The 23,740-nt window shown below is 40.2% G+C and overlaps 1 protein-coding gene across 1 annotated transcript in view; it reads right to left on the reverse strand.

Moving 5' to 3' along the window:
* Positions 1 to 23,740, reverse strand: part of DNHD1 (dynein heavy chain domain 1) — an 84,993-nt gene that overhangs the window by 44,792 nt on the left and 16,461 nt on the right. The window contains exons 10-14 of the mRNA XM_029914943.1: positions 17,542 to 17,796; positions 17,295 to 17,432; positions 17,106 to 17,157; positions 9,271 to 9,536; positions 8,937 to 9,180 (exon numbers count right to left, since the gene is read on the reverse strand). Of these exons, the coding sequence (XP_029770803.1) occupies positions 8,937 to 9,180; positions 9,271 to 9,536; positions 17,106 to 17,157; positions 17,295 to 17,432; positions 17,542 to 17,796 (955 nt within the window). The remainder of the gene's footprint in view (positions 1 to 8,936; positions 9,181 to 9,270; positions 9,537 to 17,105; positions 17,158 to 17,294; positions 17,433 to 17,541; positions 17,797 to 23,740) is intronic.

Genomic DNA, 23,740 nt, shown 5'->3' on the forward strand with positions numbered 1-23,740 from the left:
CAACAGCACATAAAAAGAATTATCCATCATGATCAAGTGGGATTCATTCCTGGGTTACAGGGCTGGTTCAATATTTACAAATCCATCAACGTGATACATCACGTTAACAAAAGAAAAGATAAAAGCCATATGATCCTGTCGATAGATGCAGAAAAAGCATTTGACAAAATACAGCATCCTTTCTTAATAAAAACCCTCGGGAAAGTCGGGATAGAAGGAACTTACTTAAACATTATAAAAGCAATTTATAAAAAGCCCACAGCTAATATCATCCTCAATGGGAAAAAACTGAGAGCTTTCCCCCTGAGATCAGGAACAGACAAGGATGTCCACTCTTACTACTGTTGTTTAAAATAGTGCTGGAAGTCCTAGCATCCGCAATCAGACAACAAAAGGAAATAAAAGGCATCTGAATTGGCAAAGAAGTTAAAGTTTCACTTTTCGCAGATGACATGATACTCTACATGGAACACCCAACCAAATCCACCAGAAACCTACTATAACTGATCCATGAATTCAGCAAAGTTGCAGGTTACAAAATCAACGTACAGAAATCGGTTGCATTTTTATACACCAAAAATGAAGCAACAGAAAGAGAAATCAAGAAACTGATCCCATTCACAATTGCACAAAAACCCATAAAATACCCAGGAATAAACTCCACCAAAGATGTAAAAGACCTGTACAATGAAAACTATAGAAAACTTATGAAAGAAATTGAAGAAGACACAAAGAAATGGAAAAACATTCCATGCTCATGGATCAGAAGAATAAAGCAATCTACACATTCCCAATCAAAATTGCACCAGCATTCTTCTCAAAGCTAGAACAAACCATCCTAAAATTTGTATGGAACCACAAAAGACTCCGAATAGCCAAAGTAATATTGAAGAAGAAAACCATAGCTGGAGGCATCACAATCCCAGACTTTAGCTTCTACTACAAAGCTGTCATTATCAAGACAGTATGGTATTGGCATAAGAACAGACATATGGACCAATGGAATAGAATAGAGAGCCTAGAACTGGACCCACAAATGTACGGTCAATTAATCTCTGACAAAGCAGAAAAGAGTATCCAATCGAAAAAAGACAGCCTCTTTAGCAGGTGGTGCTGGGAGAACTGGACACAGCAACATGCAGAAGAATGAAACCAGACCACTCTCTTACACCATACACAAAAATAAACTCAAAATGGCACCTGGATGTGACAGGACTTGAAAGTGAGACAGGAAACCAAGAAAACCCTAGAGGAAAAAGCAGGAAAAAGCCTCCTTGACCTCAATCGCAGCAATTTCCTACCTGACACATCCCCAAAGGCAAGGGAATCAAGAACCAAAATAAACTATTGGGACCTCATCAAGATAAAAAGCTTCTGTACCGCAAAGGAAACAAAACTAATAGGCAACCGATAGAATGGGAAAAGATAGTTACAAATGACACATCAGATAAAGGGCTAGTATCCAAAATCTATAAGGAACTCACCAAACTCCACACCTGAAAAATGAATAATCCAGTGAAGAAATGGGCAGAAGGCATGAATAGACACTTCTCCAGGGAGGACATCCAGATGGCCAACAGGCACATGAAATGGTGCTCAGCGTCACTCATCATCAGGGAAATTCAAATCAAAACCACGCTGAGATATCACCTCACACCAGTCAGAGTGGCTAAAATGAACAAATTCAAAAGACTATAGATGCTGGCGAGGATGTGGAGAAACGGGCACCCTCCTACATTGTTGGTGGGAATGTAAACTGGTGCAGCTGCTCGGGAAAACAGTGTGGAGGTTACTCACAAAACTATCGATAGAACTCCCCTATGACCCAGCAATAGCACTTCTGGGGATTTACCCCAGGGATACAGAAGTGCTGATGCATAGGGACACATGTACCCCAATGTTCACAGCAGCACTTTTAGTAATAGTCAAATCATGGAAAGAGCCTAAATGTCCATCACCTGATGAATGGATCAAGAAGATGTGATTTATATATACAATGGAGTGCTACATGGCAATGAGAAAGAATGAAATCTGGCCATTTGTAGCAACGTGGATGGAACTTGAGGGTGTCATGCTAAGTGAAAACAGTCAGGCAGAGAAGGACAGATACCATATATTTTCACTCATATGTGAAACAGGAGAAACTTAACAGAGGACCGTGGGGGAGGGGAAAGGGGAAAAAGAGTTAGGGAGAGGAAGGGAGGCAACCCATGAGAGACTCTTGAATACTGAGAACAAACTGAGGGCTGAGGGGGGAGTGGGTGAGGGGAAAGGGGGTGATGGTCATGGAGGAGGGCACTTGTGGGGAAGAGCACTGAGTGTTATATGGAAACCAACTTGACAATAAAATGTAAAAAAAATGTTTAATCTGTTTTTGTTTTTAAAGATAAAAAAAAAAAGAAGCTGTCAGGTGGACATGGGGCTTAATTAAAAGGTAATATTGGAGGCTGACATTGGTGATCTGTGCAACTCCACTCTTCCAAGGGCAGGAATAACACAAGTATGATGCCTCACCAAATCACTAACACCACTAAAATACCACTTATTATAAGAAGCATCATTATTTTATATACCATGCAAAAAGAAAAAATCAATGCCATCTAAACTCTGACATGCCATCCATCATAATACACCTCTTAAATACAGAGATGCTAAAATATGCCCAGGACCGCAAAATACAATATAGAAATATGATATGCAGTATACCACAAAATACAGTATAGAATGCTTGCTTACTACATGCCATATACAATGTCATCTACTTTGCCTACATTAATCCTTTCAATCCTCACAAAACCCTTTGAGGTTGATACTATTATTGTCCCTGTTTTATAGATAAGCAAACTGAGCCTCAAGTTAAATAGCTTTATTAATATCACACAATGTCAGCCAAAGTCCAGGAACAGATGGCTTCATAGGCAAATTCTACCAAATATTTAAATTAGAGTTAATACCTATTCTTCTCAAACTATTCCAAAAAATAGAAAAGGAAGAAAAACTTCTAAATTCATTCTATGAGGCCAATATTACTCTGACACCAAACCAGATTAAGACACCACTAAAAAAGAGAACTGCAGGTCAATATCCCTGATGATCACATGTGCAAACATTCTCAATAAAATACTATTAAACCAAATACAACAATTCATTAAAAAGAAAACATTCACCTCAATCAAGTGGGATTTATTCCTGGTTGCAAAGGTGGTTCAATATTCACAGATCAATCAATGTGATACATCACATTAATAAAAGAAGAGAACCATATGATCATTTCATCAGATGCAGAAGAAGTATTTGACAAAGTATAACATCCATTCATGATAAAGTCCTTAACAAAGCAGGCTTAGAGGGAACATACCTCAATATAATAAAGGCAATATATGAAAAACTGACAGCTAATATCATCCTAAATGGGGGAGAAAGTGAGTGTTTTCCACTACAGTCAGGAACAAGATAGGGATGTCCATTCTCAACATTTTTATTCAACATAGTACTAGAAGTCCTGGCACAACAACAACAAAAAAAAAAGTAGGAAGGCATCCAAATAGCCAAGGAAGAAGTAAAAGTTTCACTATTTGTAGATGACACGATACCGTATATACAAAACCTAAGGGGCACTTGGGTGGCTCAGTTGGCTGAGCATCCAAACTCAATTTTGACACTTGATTTTGGCTCAGGTTATGATCTCATGGCTCCTGAGTTTAAAGTCCTCCCTCCCCCAACACTGAGCTCTGCACTCATAGTGTGGAGACTGCTTGGAATTCAATCTCTCTCCCTTTCTCCTGCCCCTCCCCCACTTGCACGTGCGCATGTGTGCTCTCTCTCTCTCTCAAAATATATAAACTTTTAAAAAAATTTAAAAAGAAAACCCAAAAGACCCCCCAAAAAACTGCTAGAACTGACAACAAATTCAGTAAAGTCACAGGATACAAAATCGACATACAGAAATCTATTGCATTTCTATACATCAATAATGAAACAACAGAAAAAGAAGTTAAGGAATCAATTCCATTTACAACTGCACTGAAAACAATAACATACCTAGGAATAGACTTAACCAAAGAGGTGAAAGATCTGTACTCTGAAAACTATAAAACACTGATGAAAGGAACTGAAGATGACACAAAGAAATGGAAAGACATTCCATTCTTGTAGATTGGAAGAACAAATACTGTTAAAAGGGTATACTACTATACTGCCCAAAGCAATCTACACATTTAATGCAATCCCTATCAAAATACCAATAGCATCTTTCACAGAGCTAGAATAAACAATCCTCAAATTCATATGGAAACACAAAAGATCCAGAATAGCTAAGGCAATTTTGAAAAAGAAAAGCAAAGCTGGAGGCATCATAATTCCAGACTTCAAGTTACATTACAACGCTGTAGTAATCAAAGCAGTATGGTACTGGCATAAAAATAGACACATAGATCAATGGAATATTATAGAAAACCCAGAAGTGAATCCACCGCTATATGGTCAATTAATCTGCAAGAAAGCAGGAAAGAATATCCAATGGGGAAAAGATTGTCTCTTCAACAAGTAGTGTGGGAAAACTGGACAGCTACATGGAAAAAAGTGAAACTAGACTACATTCTTATACTATAAAGAAAAATGAATTCAAAATGAATTAAAGACCTACACGTGAGACCTGAAACCATAAAAATCCTAGAAGAGAATACAGGCAGTAGCCTCTCTGACATCAGCCATAGCAACTTCTTCCTAGATATGTCTCCTGAGGCAAGAGAAACAAAAGCAAAAATAAACTATTGGGACTTCATGAAAACAAAAAGCTTCTGCATAGCAAAGGAAAACAATCAACAAAGGTAAAAGGCATCTTACAAAATGGAGATGACAGGGGCGCCTAGGTGGCTCAGTTGCTTGAGTGTCCGGCTTTGGCTCAGATCATAATCTCACGGTTCATGGGTTCGAGCCCCGCGTCGGGCTCTGTGCTGACAGCTAGCTAGGAGCCTGGAGCCTGCTTCAGATTCTGTGTCTCCCTCTCTCTCTGACCCTCCCCCGCTCAAGCTGTCTCTCTTGCTCTCAAAAATAAATAAAACCTTAAAAAGACATGGAGATGATATTTGCAAATGACATATCTGATAAATATATATAAATATATAAAGAACGTGTAAAACACAACACTCCAAAAATGAATAATCCAATTAAGAAACAAGCAGAAGATATGGAGATTTTTCAAAAGAAAGGCATTCAGATGGCCAACAGGCACATAAGAAGATGCTCAACATCACTCATCATCAGTGAAATGCAAATCAGAACTATAATGAGGTATGACTTCACATCTGTCAGAATGGCTAAAATCAACAACACAAGAGACAACAAGCCTTGGTGAGGATGTGGAGAAAGGGGAACAACTACAATGTTGGTAGGAAGGCAAACTGTTGAGCCACTGTGGAAAACAGTAAGGAGGTTCTTCAAAAAGTGAAAAATAGAACTACCCTATGATCCAGCAATCATACTACTGAGCATTTACTCAAAATATACAAAAACACTAATTCAAAGGGATACATGCATCCCAGTGTTTACAGCAGCATTATCTACAATAGCCAAATTATGGAAGCAGTCCAAGTATCCATCCGTTGATGAACAGACAAAGAAGATGTGGTGTGTGTGTGTGTATATAATAAAATATTATTATGTTATATATTATATAAGTTAAATTATGTAAATTGTATCATATCATATATTATTCAGCCATAAAAGGAACAAGGAAATCTTGTTATTTGCAACAATATGGATCAAGCTAGACAGTATTATGCTAAGTAAAATAAGTCGGAGACAGACAAATACAATATGTTTTCACTCCTATGGAACTTAAGAAACTAATGAGCAAAGGGAAAAATAAAAAGAGAAAGAAGCAAACGAAGAAACAAACTCTTAACTATCTATTATAGTTAACAGAAGAAACTGATGGTTGCCAGAAGGGAGGTGGGTAAGGGGATTGGTTAAACAGGTGCTGGGGATTAAGAAGTGCACGTGGGATGAGCACAGGTGATGTATGGAAGTGCTGAATTGCTATATTGTACACCTGAAACTAATATTATGCTGTATGTTAACTACCTGGAATTTAAATAAAAACTTAAAAAATGTATCACACATTTGCAGGGCAAAGATTCAAACTGAGGCAGCCTGGCACCATTCTGTTCTATTTTATATTTGGAAGGGTGAAAATAAACTGCTTTATCCTCTATGAGCATCTCTGCAACTAGAAAGTGAGGTGGTGAGTTCCAGAGACAGATAATGGAGACACACTGGGTATGACCCAACTGGAGCCTTGATGGAAGTAACCAATGGACTCAATACCAAGAGCTGGTGGTGGTATATCTCAGAGAAAACCGAGAGAGAGGGAAGCCACGGAGGGGCATGCAAGGTTGAACAGAATGCAAGGAAGAGAACTCCTCCCTTTTCAGACTATCCCTGAGGCCTCAGACAGTAGCTAGGCAGTTGCAATTGTGCTGCTTTTTAGACCAGCAGCATCAGGCAGGTGATGGCAAAAAAGGAGCTCAACAGCGACATCGTATGGTGTAAATCAGCAATAGACTGAAAATACCAGGGCTGTTGGGGGTTAGAAGTTGGAGATGGATGAGAAAATGGATTTGAGAGACACTTGGGAGGCAGAAGAATGGAAGAGATTTGGTGACAAGTTGGATGTGGTGGAGTTATGGAGAGGGAAGAATAAAGGATGAACACTAACCTATAAGAGTGAATAATTATGTCATTCACAGTTTAGGGCAGAAGAAGAACAGAGCTGGAGGACAAGTAGACAAAATTAGATCACAAGAAGGATGAGAGCAGACAGAAGAGGATAAGGTTAAATGAAAATATTAAGCACTTACTGCGTGTTTTATTCAATGCCAGAAACACTGCAAAAAAAATCTCCTTTACTCTTCCTTATCATAACCCTGTGGGTGACTGCATTATCATGCCCATGTTACAAATAAATGAACTGAAGCTCAGTGATCTGAGGTCACACAAATCAGTGAAAATCAGAGCCAGGATTCTGAGCCCCATGTTTTTCTCTCTCCATGTGTTCTTCTTGAAGAGGCGAGCTGATCTTGGTCTAAGGACTAAGAATCTAACAAACCAGAAAGAACAGAGACTTCCTGAACAATAGTGAGGCAAAGCCAAGGTCAGAAAGAAAGTAGGCTAACCCCAGGCCCTCCCTGTTCCTCCCATGCCAGCCTGAATTCCCTATACATTAGGTGGGATTGCGGGAGGGCAAAGTGGGGAGTTTGTGGCCCAAAAGATACATAATTCTGCATGCACTTTCATTTGTTGAAATGTAAAGACAAGGAGGGTGAGGCAGGCAAGCACTTTCAAGAAGGCTCTCTCAGAGCCACCCCAGGTCCCCAGCCCTGGAGACCACAGGTCTGATAGAATCTGCTCTCTGCAGGAAGCAGACCCTATTGGTTATTGGGAACTAGGTTAGAAAATGGAACCACCTTTCTGTTTCCTAGAAGTATCAATGGCTTCCCAATCTACCCCACTGTGAGCTTTCTAAGACCGCTTTCTAGGCAGAGGCGCTTTAGCTAGTAAACAATAGCATGAGACATCCTTCCCATTGGAAGGGAGAGGGGGAAAAAAGAGGACCAAAACTAGGTTTTAAACCAGATTTCTCAGTGACCCAGAGAGACCAACAACTGGGCCTTGATGTAGTGGGGGTAGATAGAGGCAAGAGGGAAACTGTTGAGGAGGAAACAGATTATAGAATGGGCTTCAGCTCCACCTTCCATGTGGAACTTTGGGAAGATACCACCTTTCATACTGCCCACATGCTAACATGAGATACCCATAGCAGGGTAGAAATCACAGTGTGATGTGTTGCAGCAGAAAGAACGCCAATACAACACTCCCAAGTTCCCCCACAACTTCCAAATGGCAGAAGACACAGAAGATAATGAAGAGTTAATAACCAGTGGGCCTGGATGGGTTCCAGTGTAGAGGAGTGAGGGACCCTGAAGCAGAAGCTATGGAGGTAGCCAGCCTAAGATGAAGACTGAGTGAAGGGTTGACTAAAGTCCCATGGATCTGCCAAGGCAGCAGGATCTAATGCAGGGCTGAGTTAGCAAAGGTAGACATTCTGGGCTCCTAGTAGCCAAGAGAACACACATAGTTACACCAGCTCAGGCCACTGCTGCATCAGAAGCAGCAATGTCAGAAGGAGGGCAGAGACCAGGCAGGGATGTATCACACCTCAGTGAGGGTCAACAGAAGCTGGCAAAGAAGAGTACATAGCTCAGCAACCCTCTCCAATGCCAGATGCCATCTTGGGGAAGAAGAAGAGCAGAGGACAGTTGAGAATAAAAACAACCCAGAACTATAATACAAATTCTGAAGTGACCAAATACCCAAAATAGACTGAATTAGACCAAAAGTGCCACTTTAAATGAAAAATGCTTTCACTTTAAGTTGGAATACATTCTTTTGCCATCTACAGAAGTTAGGACTACGGAGTAAGAGGACATCGGTTAAGGAGAGGAACATTTTGTACATGCAAATTATCGTGTCAATTTTGACTCTGCTGCATGTGGGGAGGGGCACTCTTGATTCCTGAGAATATCTGCAAAGAAGCCGAGCTCACTAGCTTAAGGAGTAGGCTAAGATTTTTCCCACTCACATTTGGTTTGAACTACTTCCACGCCCGAAAAACAGAAAGTGTCAGGTGACAGAAACACTGATTCCTAAAGAGTATGGGGAATGAGGAGAGCCAAAAAAGATAAGAGGCTATCCTCTGTAATGATCACACCTTTACTTGCAAAGGGAAGGGGCTGGTACCTGGGACTTTGGGAGGCTCTAGAGGGCCAATGAGGGACTTTCACCAAAAGTCCTTGAAGGACATTCCAGGCCCAAGGAGGGCCATGCAGACAGATAAGGAAGGTGCAAAGAAAGGAAAAAGGATAAGCAGCACTCACCCATCTCCGCCTGTATGTGATGGCAGCTCAGCAGCAGCAATCTGCCTTTTGTGATCAACTTCTTAGGCACATTGGAGACACGGGTCTGCCACATGCTCACGTGGCTCACCAGCATTATGTAGTCTTTGATGGGACAACCTCTCATGGACTCCAGTTTCTGAGGCCCCCAGGCTTGCAGGAACTCATGAATGCCTGTCATCCAGTGATGTTCCTTGCAGAATTCCTTCACCTCCCGCAGCATGCCCTAGGTACAGACAAGGTGCTTAGGGCAGAGGTGGATAGCTATGATAGGCATAAGTGGGTATCACCCCACTCCTTAAACCTCTGTTCTCACCTCCAGCAAGGCCTGTTGCAAGGTCAGTGCCTGCAGGATTCGAGGGTTATTGTCCAGGTCCTCTTGCAGCTGTTTATGATTGGGGGGCAAGTACTGACCCCGCAACCGGTACCCACGGACCTCCAGGGCTTCAGTAGCTGTGCGAGACTTCCAGGGCAACACCAATCCTATGTTTGGGCCACAAAAGATGTTCACAGCGTCGCTGGGCTGGCCCTGGAGCTTGGGCATCATGAATTCCTTGTTTGAGTCCTCCTCTTCATCTTCTTCTAGTGAGACACATGCCATAATTGTCCATGAGCGCCCTGCAGGGCCTCCACACAACCTCTCTCTCTACCTGAGTGTGTGCATTACACACACACAGGCATGCACATGCATGCAAACACACACACATACACACTCCCTGCTCCTGAGTGAGTTTACACATACATCTGTATCACAAACACTGACCCACTGAGAGAATTTATTAGTTACTCAGGTTCAGAAAACAGAATTTTGTTAGTATAAGCAGTAAGGGAATTGTGATGGGATATTAAATGAGTTGCAAATAGTTGGAAGGGCTGGAAAACCAAAAACACTCTAGGCTGAGCATCTATGGCTCTGTGCTGCCTGGCAAATTGGGATGTCACAGCCATACCACCAGCTACAAAAGCACACTACCTCTGTTATGATCTCCAGCAGAATGGATGAAATATGTATTGCCTCTCTCTCCCTCTTACTTTAGTTCTGAACTGAAATCTCCTGTAGATCTAAAGCACATATAACACCTAGCTGCAAGGAGATCTCAGCAATGTAGTTTGTAGAACTCCAGCCTCTGCGGAACAGAGGAAGAGGCGGCAAAGATGTTGAACATGCCAGTCCTCAGTATGTCTTAAGGAACATCTTTGAGCCTGGCTTCTCCTTTAACTTCTTAGAAACTGGCTAATTGCCAATTTCAGTATTTGTTAAAACTTTGTGCAAAAAGGTGGGGGGAGGGTGCCTGGGTGACTCAGTCAGTTAAGCATCCCACTTCAGCTTAAGTCATGATCTCATGATTCATGAGTTGGAGGCCCACTTTGGGCTCTCTGCTGTCAGCACAGAGCCTGCTTCGTGTTCTCTGTCCCCTCCCTCCTGCCCCTCCCCTGGTTGCACTGTCTCTGTCTCTCTCCAAATAAATAAATAAACTTAAAGAAAAAAGGTGTGGGGGGGCAAGCACTGGAATGTTCAGAAATTTGATGCATAGTACCAACACCTAAACATATAGTGCCCAGTGCTCCCCCCACACAACAAGTCTCAGTCCTTGTATCTCTTCTCTTCTCCATCTGTACTTTCTAGGAGAACTCATCCAGTTTTATGGTTTTATGTACCATCCATTTGCTGTCAAATTTATGTCTAGCTCAGACCTCTCCCTGAATCCCAATCCCAATTAAACAATCACATCTCTACTTGGATGTTTGACATGTACCTCAGAAATGATCTCTGACTTCTCCCTGACCCCAAACTATTCTTCCTGTAGTCTTCCAACTTCAGTAAATGGGAATTCCATCCTTCCCATTGTTCCAGTCAAAAACTTGAATTATCTTTCACTATTACCTCACAAACAACACACTCAGCCATCATAAAATCCCATTGACTCTACATTCAAAATATATAAAAAATCCAACCAACTCTCATCACCACTACCACTACCTGCCCCAGCCCGTGTGACCATCAGATCTTCAGTTAGAAGGGCATTATTGCAGTGTCCTTCTAACTCATCTCCCTGCTTTGGGCCCTTGCCTCAAACACCTTATAGTCTCCGCCCCACATAACATCAAGAATGACCCTTTAAATGCTGCCAGGAGGGATTCTGGAAAAATGGTGTAAGTGCCAGCACAGTTTTGAAATCTCTCCCAAATTCCCACATAAAAGGACATAAAAGTGACAGGCCAATTAGACACTAAAACCCCAAGCCCAATGATAACATTTTAATGAAAATGGGACTAAGAGATCCTTACAGACACCAAATTAAAAGTGGGTGGAGACAAAGTACCTATAGTCTCAAGAGTTACATGGCATCATCATTTGTAGGGAAGGAAGCAGAGGGGAACAATAACACAACCGACATATCTGAGACTAGGAAAACTCCAATACAGCCCAAAGGCATCCCCTGGGGAGCAGAGGGGCAATCTCAGAACAGGGGGTCAAAGTGGAGGGATTTTGCTCACTCCAAAAGCAATGAAGTCTATAGGAACTGAAGCTGCCTAAGCCCGACAAAATCCTGAAACCAACTGGCCAGGGCTCCCTTCTGGGACCAAGCTTGACAAGAAGGAGAAAGTGCTGGGGGTGGAATTAAAACTGAGCAGAGTGGAAGCAATAAAGAAGAAGAAGAGAAAAGATCCAGACAAAATGAGCAAGCAAAACAGGAACCAGGAAGTCTCAGAATGCTGGCCACTAGTTTTTGAACAGTACAGAAAAACAATAGGAAAGGAAACCGAGAGGTTTAGAAAGCCATTTTGAACTTCGCCTTTTCCTAAAAGTTCAGAAAAACCATTTTTTCAAAGGTGAGCAACAGAAAAGTATCAACATCAAACTCATACAAAACCTTTTAAGAAAAGAAAAAATCAGGACAGAATAATATCTTTAAAGACAATGGAAACATGTCAAGAAACAGTAAAACAAGCCCATTGCAAAACAAGGTAAAAGACACTAGCAAAGTTATATAAGCCATGAAAGAACAACACATATCAGAATTAGAAAAATTCAGAAATCATTTGATAGAACTCAGGGAAGAATTAGCAATAAAGGGAAAATCATCTCAGAATGTAAACTTAACTAAAAAGGAATTTGAGAGCAAATAAACTTAACAGGTAATGCCTTAAGAGAGATAAAGCACAAAAAAGGAGAACTATTTAAAAAAAGGAAATAGGGATTTTTTCTTTAAATTTCAAGATAAAGAGACAAATATTTGGGATAGATGATAAGGATCTAAAATACATGTAACAGGAGCCCTAAAGAAAAATCTAAAGCAAGGGAAGAGATCAATACTGAAAACTTTAAGAAAACTTTCCTGAAATAAAAAAGATGTAAAACTACATTTTGAAAGAGCATACAAGAGCATCCCTGAGAATACTGCCTCAGAATGTTCAATAACAAGACATACTCTACTAAAATTACTGAATTTCAAGGAAAAAATGTTTTGGGTATCCAGACAAAAGGGGAAATAAAATTTTGCCTCCACAAGCCCTTCCTGGGGAATCTAAAGAGAATTAGCTTCAGACAAAATTACTGACTGATCAACACAGACTGCTTAAATATATTGTTTCTTGTAGAACTGAAATTAAATGAGGTTTTATTAAATATCAATTACTAGAAGGGAAAGAATATAGTATGAAATGGTGCTGCGGAGAATGCTAGTAATTCTCTTGGTTGCCAGATTTTGAGAATGGAAGACTGGAACCTTGGAAGGCATGTTGGCTGACTACCCAAGAGCTATTCCCTTCTTCCTTCTTTTGTGGCGATAGAGCCCATCTTTCATGAGAAATTAGAAATGTTAGCCATTTGACTTCCCAGCCCTTCTTGCTGCTGGAGGTAGCCACATGACCTAGATTTTTACAATGAGATGTAAATGTGAGTCTTTTGGGGAGTTTCTGGAAAATATTTCCTTTCCTGATTATATGTGAGAGTCAGAAAAAAAAATAGTTTCAAACAGGGAGAAAAACCATAAGAGACTTTTAAATACAGAAAACAAACTGAGGGTTGATGGGAAGGGGCGGGGGGCAGGGAAATGGGTGACGGATATGGAGGACAGCACTTGTTGGGATGAGCACTGGGTGTTGTATGGAAGCGATGAATCATGGGAATCTACCCCAGAAACCAAGAGCACACTGTATACACTGTATGTTAGCTAACTTGACAGTAAATTTTTTTAAAAAATAATAAAAATAAAACCTTTAAAAATATTTTTTAAAATGTGAGTTGGGCAGAAAGAGCTCTCCCTCCAGTGTTCGTTCCCCTTCCCCCTGATTTTGCTTAAGAACAGGATGGTTGGAGCTGGAGCTTGTCTTGCAATTACAAGACAATAAGCCGAAGGATGAAAAAAAATTTTTTTAAGTTTAATCTATTTATTTGAGAGAGACAGAGACAGCACAAGTGGGGCAGGGGCAGAGAGAGAGAGAGAGAGAGAGAGAGAATCCCAAGGAAGCTCTATCCTGCCCACCAGCAGAGCCTGACAAAGGGATCAAACTCACGAAACTGTGAGATCATGACCTGAGCCAAAATCAAGAAGTCAGATGCTCAATAGACTGAGCCACCCCGGTGCCCTGAAAAAACTTTTATTACAGCCTCCCCTACCACACACACCCGTCTAAGAGGATCTGCCCTCACCTATAGCTAAACCCAGAAAGAAGTAGGGGACGGATGTGAAGAGCCTGATACTTGACGACATTTTTGAGCCTTCTCGAAGGCTTCTTGGAGGCTCAAAAATGAAACCAAGACTTCTCGTTTTGTGAGATAACTGTTTTCACTGTTAGGCTGCTCTCAGGTCTTCAGTTACGTCCAGCTGAAAGTATCCTCAGTGACTCAAAATTCTAACACATAAGCAAAGTCAAAAGACTAAGAAAGAAATAATGCCTCAGACATTGCCTGGGTGTTGAATTCAGCTCAGCCTGAATCCATGTGCATCCATGTATTTCTTAGTTATGGGAGCCAATAAATTCTTTTTGCTTACTTAGCTCTGAGTTAGAAACATGTTTTCCACATCCAACTTGCACATTTAGGCCTACAGAAAGTATGTTTATAGCCAATACAAGCCTCCTCCACCATACACACCCTTCTAAGAGGATCTGCTATTACCTGTAGCTAAAACCAACTAGTTTGTACCATGATCCATGCCCCTTGCCACACTGTATGGATACATGGTTCTCTCTACAGGGTAGGCTAAATCAATCATATTCGTTCTCTTGACAATTTGAAATATATCAGTCACACATACAGGAAAATTTAACTGACAGATCATCTAGAGTCAAGGATGGGGTTGGCACCACAGAACGCCCAATAGTTCATTTGGAAGCAATAGTTATAAGGGAGCAGAAAGTTCAAAGGAAGCAGAGCCAGCTAGTTTTAGGAGAGAATCAGGGGAACTGAGAAGAAGCACAGAGAGAAGTAGAGATAAAAGGATAGGCAGCAATTTGAGAGACAGGGCTCTCTTCCTGACTTTCCAGTTTCCATTTCTGTGAAGTGTGGTGCTACTACATCTTTTCTGCCTTTGAATTTGGTAACTTTCTGTTTTGTGAGCTCCAAAATACAAGATGAGGTTGAAGAACTGTGACTTAGGTAACCAAGACCCACGAGAGCGCTCAAGCAATATGATGTGATACAGGCCATTCATACGTGTGAATGAGTCACTCAGACATTTTCCACAGAGCACCAAAGCTTCTCATTAAACATACAACTTTTCATCTCTTCAGAATTTCTTACAGGGTGACTGGAAAAAAAAGTCTCTCTTCTCTTCCATTTCTGATCTACTCACTGTTATACTGCTTACCTCTATTATTCCTCTTGCTGGTCATACTGTTATGTGCCACACTCCCAACAGACCCTCCCTGCCACATGCAACCCTCTGGCCAAAATATATAGTAATGACAGTTTAACTGTTTACATTCTCTATTAAAACCTCAACACCACCCCAGTCAAAACATACAGAAAAGCGTTTATAATAAAAATGGAGCAATCCTTTGTCCTTTCTCAGTGTAACAGATTTATCTTACACAGATATCAAAAAGATACACTGATCTTGGCAAAGTTAATATAAGAACTTTAAGTTCCTGAACTTCACACCTGCCGGATGAAAAAATCATTATCTGATTTTATTTTCTTAGTTTTAAACTTCTCAAAATTCCTGAAACGATTGTAAGGACATGAAATAACAATATTGACCATCTCTTTTTGGTCGCAGAATGTTCTCTAGTTCTAAGACGATTCTGTGGAAAATGTTGGAGAATGAAGCCTAAGACTACAAGATATGTTGCAACTATTTTATTAGTAATAGAGTAAGTCTTCTTGTAGGGGTCAGACTCTAGTTGTGTGTAAGTTTCTACTGAAAGGAGGTGATTTTTCATATTTGTATGTATACGAAGAGCTGTCAAAATTATTGCAATTTGGCTAAAATGCCATACAAATTTTGCCTTACTTAAGTAACAGATTTGTCAGATAGATATGTTTCTTAAATACCATTAATTCTGTTTTAACTGGTCAGTATTTAGTTTTATTAAATACTACTCCAATTTTCATCAAGAACTTAAGAAAAATCCTAAATCAGAACTTTGGTTCTAGTTCCTCCATGATATTACTTGGTTTTCCATGTTGATATTGTTTTTCCTTAAAATGTTGATTTTGAAAAATCTCAAATATGTAAGAAAGTTTAAAGGTACTACAAATCCCTTTTATCCATCCATTTTGACTTCACCCCTAAATGAACCAGTCCATGGTGATCTTTTAAATATAGAAGGGAGAGTGGCACCTGGGTGCCTCAGTCAGCTAAGAGTCTGACTCTTGATTTAGGCTCAGGTCATAACCTCAGGATTGTGGGATCAAGCCCTGCATTGGGCTACTCGCTGACTGTGGAGTGTGCTTAAGAAAGAGTCTCTTCCTCTGCCCCTTCAGTGTGCATTCTCTCTCTCTGTCTCTTTCTCTCATAAACAAATAAGTAAGTAAATAAATAAATAGATGGGATAACCCAAGACATTGCAAGTGAATCTTCTCCCTTTCATTAGAATTTAGAATAAAATGTTAAGGTTTTTGTTTGTTTTGCCATTCAAAGGAAAATATTACAGCATACCAAAATACTAATTAGTATAAAATATGAGAGAATAATGTGAAATATCTGGTTTATCTCAGTCCTTAATACTAATAATGGTAAGAAGTTACTATCTTTAGCACGTACCACTATGTGCTGAGCACTATACTAGACATATCATCTCTTTTAATGCTGCAAGTTAGGTATTTTAACAAAAATACCAAATTCCCATTTTACAGGTTAATAAACTAACGTGTTTGGTTCTAGAGCCCTATCTGTTTCCATTGTACCATGTAAAACAAATACCAATAGTCTCTACCATTTAACCTAGATCCGCTTGAGAACAAATGTGCCCCAATTGGTGTGATTTGTAAAAGACACGGGCTCCTTTCAGTGAACCTTCTACTTTCTTGTCATCTATTTCCTAAAATGAACTTCATGTCTTTAAATCATTCTACTGAAAACATACTACTTGAGTCAAGGCAGTGGGGGGTGAGTACCTACATGTCAGATGTGCCTGAATGCATGTAATGGTTTTATTTGTAACTGGGTAGTATTAGATATAAGGGAAATGGAACATGTATTTCCTCCCTGATGGTTAACAAGTTTGAGGACTGAAAGCCAGTAGTAATTGGTAACCATAATAGCTAAACACTACTAATGGATTATCTTACATGAAATGAAAAAAAGTTGTATGAAATAAAGCAAATATTGAATAAGCAGAGTTCTTCATGTACAAATTAACTCAGCAATCAAATTTAACAGTAAACAAAATGCCATTATGATGTTAGAGAAAAATCTCACGGAGTTTGAATGAACAAGAAGGACAATGTACTCGCATTCTTTCCCACACCTCTCATTCCACTCAACTGCATGTACACACAGGCGCACAAGCACGAGTGAGCAAAGACACACCCCCATTCTCTAACCCTGTCCCCAACACCTGTGCGCAGCACCCACCGCATAGCTGCTCCATCCACACCTGAGGCCTGACTCTGTGGCCATGCCATTGCACTGTGCATGTGACTCTCCCCACTCCTTCCACCCTTCCTACTCCCCTGCCTGTGTCTCCTTACTTAAATACCTTCAGAATACAAGGAGTCCCAGGGGGCCTTCAGGTCTGTAGATTCCATTACCTTCATGCCAAGGTAAGTAGAGGGGGCAGAAACAGAAAACAGGGAACTAAGTTCAGACCAGGCTGAGAGCTTCCGATTACACGGGGGATATGGATTGGGAATTCCTGCAACCAGCCCCCCTGCCCAATCCAGAATACCTTCAGGGCAGAGGCCTTGACAGACTGCAGGGCCCCAGTGAGAACCTGGATCATGTTTTCAATACACGGCTCATGAGACAGCTGGCCACAATCGTCAAAGACCAGTTGTGCTGAGAGAAAGGGTTTCTGCCTTGGGGCCTGTCAAGAAAGGTCAGGAGAGGTCGTGGGGCTACATGTCAGTATCTGCTGTCTGCCACCTGGCTTTGACTGCTTGCCCCACCTCCACACATGCCGTGCACCCCCTTACCTGCAGGACATTGGCCACGAAGGAGGTTATCTCCTCCTCTATGATAGACACAAGGTTCTGGCCAATCATGTAGTCCACCAGGCGGGCCAACTGTCCCAGCCGCAGTAACCAGGCCTCTGCCTGCCTCAGCTTTTGCTCCAGCTGCTCGCCCTGTACCTTCTGAAGGTACAACGAGCATTGGTCAGTCCTGATCCTCTTGCAGTTTTTCACTCGCTCCTGCAGGCCCTGCTGCATGTGATATGTATCCTCATGAACCTGTCAGCATAGAGAGTGGAAAACTCACTGGACAAAGGGGTTGGAAAACAAACTGCCCACCCAGTCATCTGAAACCTAGCACACCTCGATATGCCCATGGAGGGCCACTTTTTAGGAGAGATTAGCCCCTGAAATCCTTTAGTGACCAGAGAAGATGCAAAGTGGAAAAAAGACATTGAGAGGCCACCATGCTAATTTGATAGGCCAGGCCTGTCTGCTAAAGGCCCCAAGGATAGAACTTGAAGAGAAAATGTGTGCATGTGTAAACAGAGAAGTTTACTAACACACATGCTACACAATGAAAGAGAAAGATTGGATAAGTAGGGCTCAACAATAATTCCAGGACATGGATTCCAATCCCCAGGGCTGGGAGGCATGGCCTGCTGGCTAGCATAATACTCCTTATGTGACAGCAGATGCTGACTTGGAGCAGTGACAGAGACTTTTCCCTGGGGGGTTGAGAATGTGGGATAAAAGTCTAAGAGCCTCTTGGTGGCTCTTTTTCACATCTGGGAGGTTTCTGAGCCTCCACATGCTGCTGACAGTTGCCACTGCTCAGGACTTGTCCTGTTGAGGAACAGAGGGGAGACACCAGGAAGATATACTTGGCCAGATGGACCTTCTGTCCCTGATGCTCCCCTGTATTTTTTGATGATCAGTAGAGTTTGTGATTAGACCTAATCAGTGTGGATTGTATTCTGCTCAACCCAAGCTCAAACTCCAGTCTTCTGAGACCCAGGCATAAGGCACTTGAGGCCCGGGCCACACATCATGCACAAACGTGCCCTCGAGCTTGACAACATGTTCTCTTCCATGCTCTCGGAATACCCTCCGTACGTAGAGTGCTTCCCACTTCACAGCCCGGCAGTCCAGCACATCGCCACTAGCTGGTGACTTGTTCACTCATGTACTGCACTGCTAGTTCTTCCAGGAAGAGGCCTCTGTCACATCTTATCGCATTTATTGCTTAACACAGTGCCTGGCACAGGAGGCTCCACAGGACATGTGAAAAGAATGTATCAGTCACACTGAAAGGGCTTACTAAGTGTCAGTTAGGATAAAACCATACACACAACAACAATAATTACTACATGAGAATGTAATCAGGACACATTTTTAAAGCCTCACCACTAAGGGGGAATACCTCCAACACCTTCAAAGTTCTGAAGAAATTTTTTAAACCTGTAATTCTGTATCTAGCCACAGTATCACACTGAAGTTTGGGGATGAATAAAGACATTTTTAGATATACAAAGACTCAAAACATTTACCATCCACAGATTGGTGAAAAAAAAATAAATAACAGTATATTTCTGACAGAGGAAAATGAATATAAGAGCTACAAGAAGCTTTGATGAGCAAAGACATTTGTAAAACATATTGCCGGGTCTAAATGAGCAGGCTGCAAGACAAGAATGTTCATAACAATCCAGAATTAAATTCCAGGAGATCTGAACATAAGCAGAATAAGAAGGGTGGAGGGTGGGGAGAGGAAGAGGGGAGGGAAAGGAAATCAAAAGATAGTAAAGGTTCTTATTCTGCTAGGGAGAAAGACATGGATACAAATCTACACTTGGCATTCATTCACTCAAAACACTCAGTGAGCACCTACTATATGGCATAACCTATTATAAGCACTAGAGATATATCAGTGAATGAAACAAATAAAAATCCCTACCCTCTTGGAGGTGTGGGGAGAAATATAATAATACATAATAACATATAATAAATTGTTTAATTCTATGTAAAAAGGGTATAGGTGCTATGAACAAAAGAAACACAGAATAGAAAAAGGGATCAGGGATGCTAGTGATAGTGGGGGTTTGCAATTTTAAATTGGGTGACCCAGAGAAGGCCTTTCTGACAAAGTGCTTTTGAAAAGGACATGAAAGAGACATTGTTACATAAATGTAAGTGGAACAGCTAAATCTGTCGGGCAGGTGTATAAATGTCTTCCATATGCATTCAGCTGCAAGTGAGAGAAAACTAGAAAAAGTGTGGTTTAAGTATATAAAAGGTTTATTTAGTGCAATAAGAAATCCCTTAAAGGCACATTGGCCCAACAGCATCGATCAGAACAAAGCTCTTCTTGGGGCACTTGGGTGACTCAGCTGGTTAAGTGTCTGACTTCAGCTCAGGTCATGACCTCATTGTTGGTGGGTTCGAGCCCCACATTGGGCTCTGTGCTGACAGCTCAGAACCTGGAGGCTGCTTCGGATTCTGTGTCTCCCCTCTCTCTCACCCTCTCGTTTGTACTCTGTCTGTCTCTCTCTCAAAAATAAATAAAATTATAAAAAAAAATTTTAAAAAACCCAAAAAGAACAAAAGCTTCTTTTATATTCCTTCTCCTCCATCTTTAATATGACTTTTGCCCTTATGGTGCAAAGCTTCCCTATCACCAAAAATTTCATTCAAGGGTCAGACAATAAGTCAGGAGTAAATGCTCACCATGACATCCCAGTTGGATATGCTTCTTTTAAAAAGTTTTCACTGTGACTTCCACTTATGTTTCATTGCCCAGAATAGAGTTACATGGCTTCCTCTAGCTACAAGTCTATGAAAAAAAAACAAAGTCAAGATTCTAAAACTAAGAACGATGAATAGGCATTGAGTGGTTCCTGGGCAACCATGAGAAAAATAAAATGTTTAACATCCAAATTATTAAAAGACAATAATGGCAACAAAAATGTAAACAATCCAATGAGAGACAAGGAACACAAGGAAGAATCAACCAGAAATCACAGGAAATAGAAAACATCAAAATAAGATGGAAAAAATAAGTCCAAACCTATCAGTAATCATGATAAATGAGATAAATCTATTGCGAGACATAGGCTCTCTGCCTAAATGTCTTCCAGCTATTTGTAAGAGACACACATAAAACAAAATAAAAAGGAAGTGAAAACAAAGAGATAGAAAAAGATAGAGCAAATGCTTGGTGCTATTTACATCAAACAAAAGAGAACTCCAGTAGAAAAGTAGTAACAAAAATGCAGACTTTTCATAGTGATAAAGTCACCAAGAAATATTGTTATGAATCTTTATGTATACAACATGACTTTGAAATACATGTTTCAAAATGAAAGAACAGCAAGGAGAAATAAGCAAATCTATAGTCATAACGAGGTGGTTTTAACATGTATCTCTCAGACACTGGAAGATAAAGTAGATAAGAAAAATTACTGTGGTTGTAGAATATTTGCACAGAACAATGAATGAGCTTGGTCTAATACATATATTTTCTTAGACTGAGTTCCCTAGAAGCAGAGCCTGGGAGAAGAATTTGGGAAAATGTGATTTATTAAAGGAATGGTCTTCAGGAAACAAACCTCTAAGGGAAAGAGGGAAGCAAAACAGCGAAGGGGGAAGTGCCAAGCCAGAGCTCAGGGAAGGCTATTCTTGCTCTGATGTGGAGAGGGAGGTGGCCCTAGAATGCAGATCCTATTGTAGGACTGTCCCTGCATGAGACAAAAGAGCCAAAGAGAAGGCAGAGGAACTGTGACATATGACAGAGACTAAGAAGAAGGGACCACTAAATGCAGTGCATGCACAACTCTGGACTGGATCCTGAAACAAGAGGAAAAAAAACCCATAGTTGTAAAGGACATTTTTGGAATAATCTGCAAATTTCTAAGAAAAACCAAGGGTTAGATGACAAAATAGTATCCAAGTGGAATCTCCTAATTTTTGACAACTGCACTGGAGTTATGGAAGAAAATGTCCTTGTTCTCAAAGAGAAACACACTGGCATATTTAGGGGTAAAGGAACTTATCATGTGCAACTTAAAACTCTCAAATGGTTCAGGAAAATAATGTATACTTACATAGAGAAAGAAAAAAAAAGCAGGAATGATAAATAAGACAAACTAATAATCTGGGTAAAAGGTAAATGTGAGTTTATTATACTACCCTTGCAACTTTTCTAATAAATTTGAACTTATATCAAAATAAAAAGTTATACAAAAAAAGAGAAAGAAAAAAAATGGGTTTATCCCAGTAATGTAAGGCTGGTGTAATACCAATTGTTCACCATATTAGACTAAAGGAAAAAAAATCCCATTGTCATTTAAACAGATTCAGAAAAAAAAAAATCACTGGACAAAACTCAACACCCGTTGATGATAAAACCTCTTAGCAAACTAAGAATTGATAGGAACATCCTTAAAAATTGATAAGGTTATCTACCAAACACTCTCATTTGATATCATTATTTATTTAGTGTTTCAAATCTATTTTAGTTATTTAGTAATGCTATAATCTATTGGGCAGCAGCATGCTTTTATTGAGCACAGAGTACAAGCTTGGTTCTGTAACAATTCAGTTACCAGTTTGGATGATTACTGCTCCCTCCTCCCCCTCCTCAACGCCACCTCTCACCTTTGGGGTGACTGCCAACAGGGGCAAGTTCCATTCATTCCACACAGCAGCACACAGAGTGGCTCTACATGTTGCATTTGCTTATCTTTTCACTCTTTCTAGGTGCTTTTTAAAAACTTAATTTTAATTTTTTCTGTTTGCTTGTTTTTGAGAGAGAGAGTGTGTGAGCAGAGGAGAGAGAGAGAAGGGGGGAGAGACAGAATCCGAATCCAAATCTGAGTCTGAAGCAGGCTCCAGGCTCTGAGCTGTCAGCACAGAGCCCACTGTGGGGCTGGAGCTCACAAACTGCGAGATCATGACCAGAGCCAAAGTTGGACACTCAACCAACTGAGCCACCTGGGCACCCTAAAAGGTTAATTTTAATATAGAAAAATGTCTTGCATTTTTAATATTTTGTTTAAGAAACTCTGAGATAATAAAAATGTTATACTGTCTTCTAAAAGCTTTTTGGATTTTCTTTTCACACTTATGTCTTTTATATACCATGAATTAATTTTTGCATATGGTATGGCAAATATTAGAAAACAATAATGTTGGGGCACCGGGGTGGCTCAGTTGATTAAGTGTCCAGCTTCAGCTCAGGTCACAAATTTGCCGTTCGTGAGATTGAGCCCTGCGTCCAGCTCTCTGCTGACAGCTCAGAGCCTGGAGCCTGCTTCAGATTCTGTGTCTCCCTCTCTCTCTGTTCCTACCCTGCTTGCACCCTGTCTCTCTCTCTCAAAAATAAATAAAGATTTAAAAAAACAGTAATGTTTTAAAATACCATTTACAATACAACAAAAAGATACCAAATATCTAGTAATAAATCTAATGAAATATATTTAAGACCTCTTATAGGAAACCTATAAAACCTTAGTAGGAGAAATTAAAGAAATCAAAATAAATGAAGAGATTCATGTTTATGAACTAGAAAATGAAATATTATTAAGATATCAATTCTCCCTCAAATTGATCTACAAATTTAAAATCAATAAAAAAAATTACCATAAATTATTTTGTGAAAATTAACAAGCTGATTCTAACTTTATATGGAAATTTAAAGATCTTAGCATAGCCAGGGAAATCTTGTACAATAAAAAGTGATAGAACCTATAATATCAGATATCAAGATGTACCACAAAGCTACAATAATTAAGATGGTGTGACACTGGCAAGAAGACAGATAAATAGACTAATCAGACAGAAGAGAGTCTAGAAACAGACCCACCCATATATAGCCATCTGATTTAAGAAAAAGAAACCACAATAATTAAGTGGGGAAAGGATAGTTTTTTCCAAAAATGGGGAAAATAAAACTTGGCTCTTATGTCACACCATACTTAAAAGTTAATTTAAAATATACTATAGACCTAAATGTAATAAAAGTTCTAGTAGAAAACAAGGAAATATCTACATGACTTTTGGGTAGACAAAGATTTCTTAAACCAGGACTCAAAAGGCACTAATCAAAAAAGATGGATACAATGAACTTCAAGAAAATTAAGAACTTCTGTTAATCAAAAGACACCAATAAGGGGTGCCTGACAAGCTCAATTGTTAGAGCATGCAACTCTTGATTTCAGGGCGT

Source organism: Suricata suricatta, chromosome 11 (assembly GCF_006229205.1).
Source record: "Suricata suricatta isolate VVHF042 chromosome 11, meerkat_22Aug2017_6uvM2_HiC, whole genome shotgun sequence".
Classification (NCBI taxonomy): domain Eukaryota; kingdom Metazoa; phylum Chordata; class Mammalia; order Carnivora; family Herpestidae; genus Suricata; species Suricata suricatta.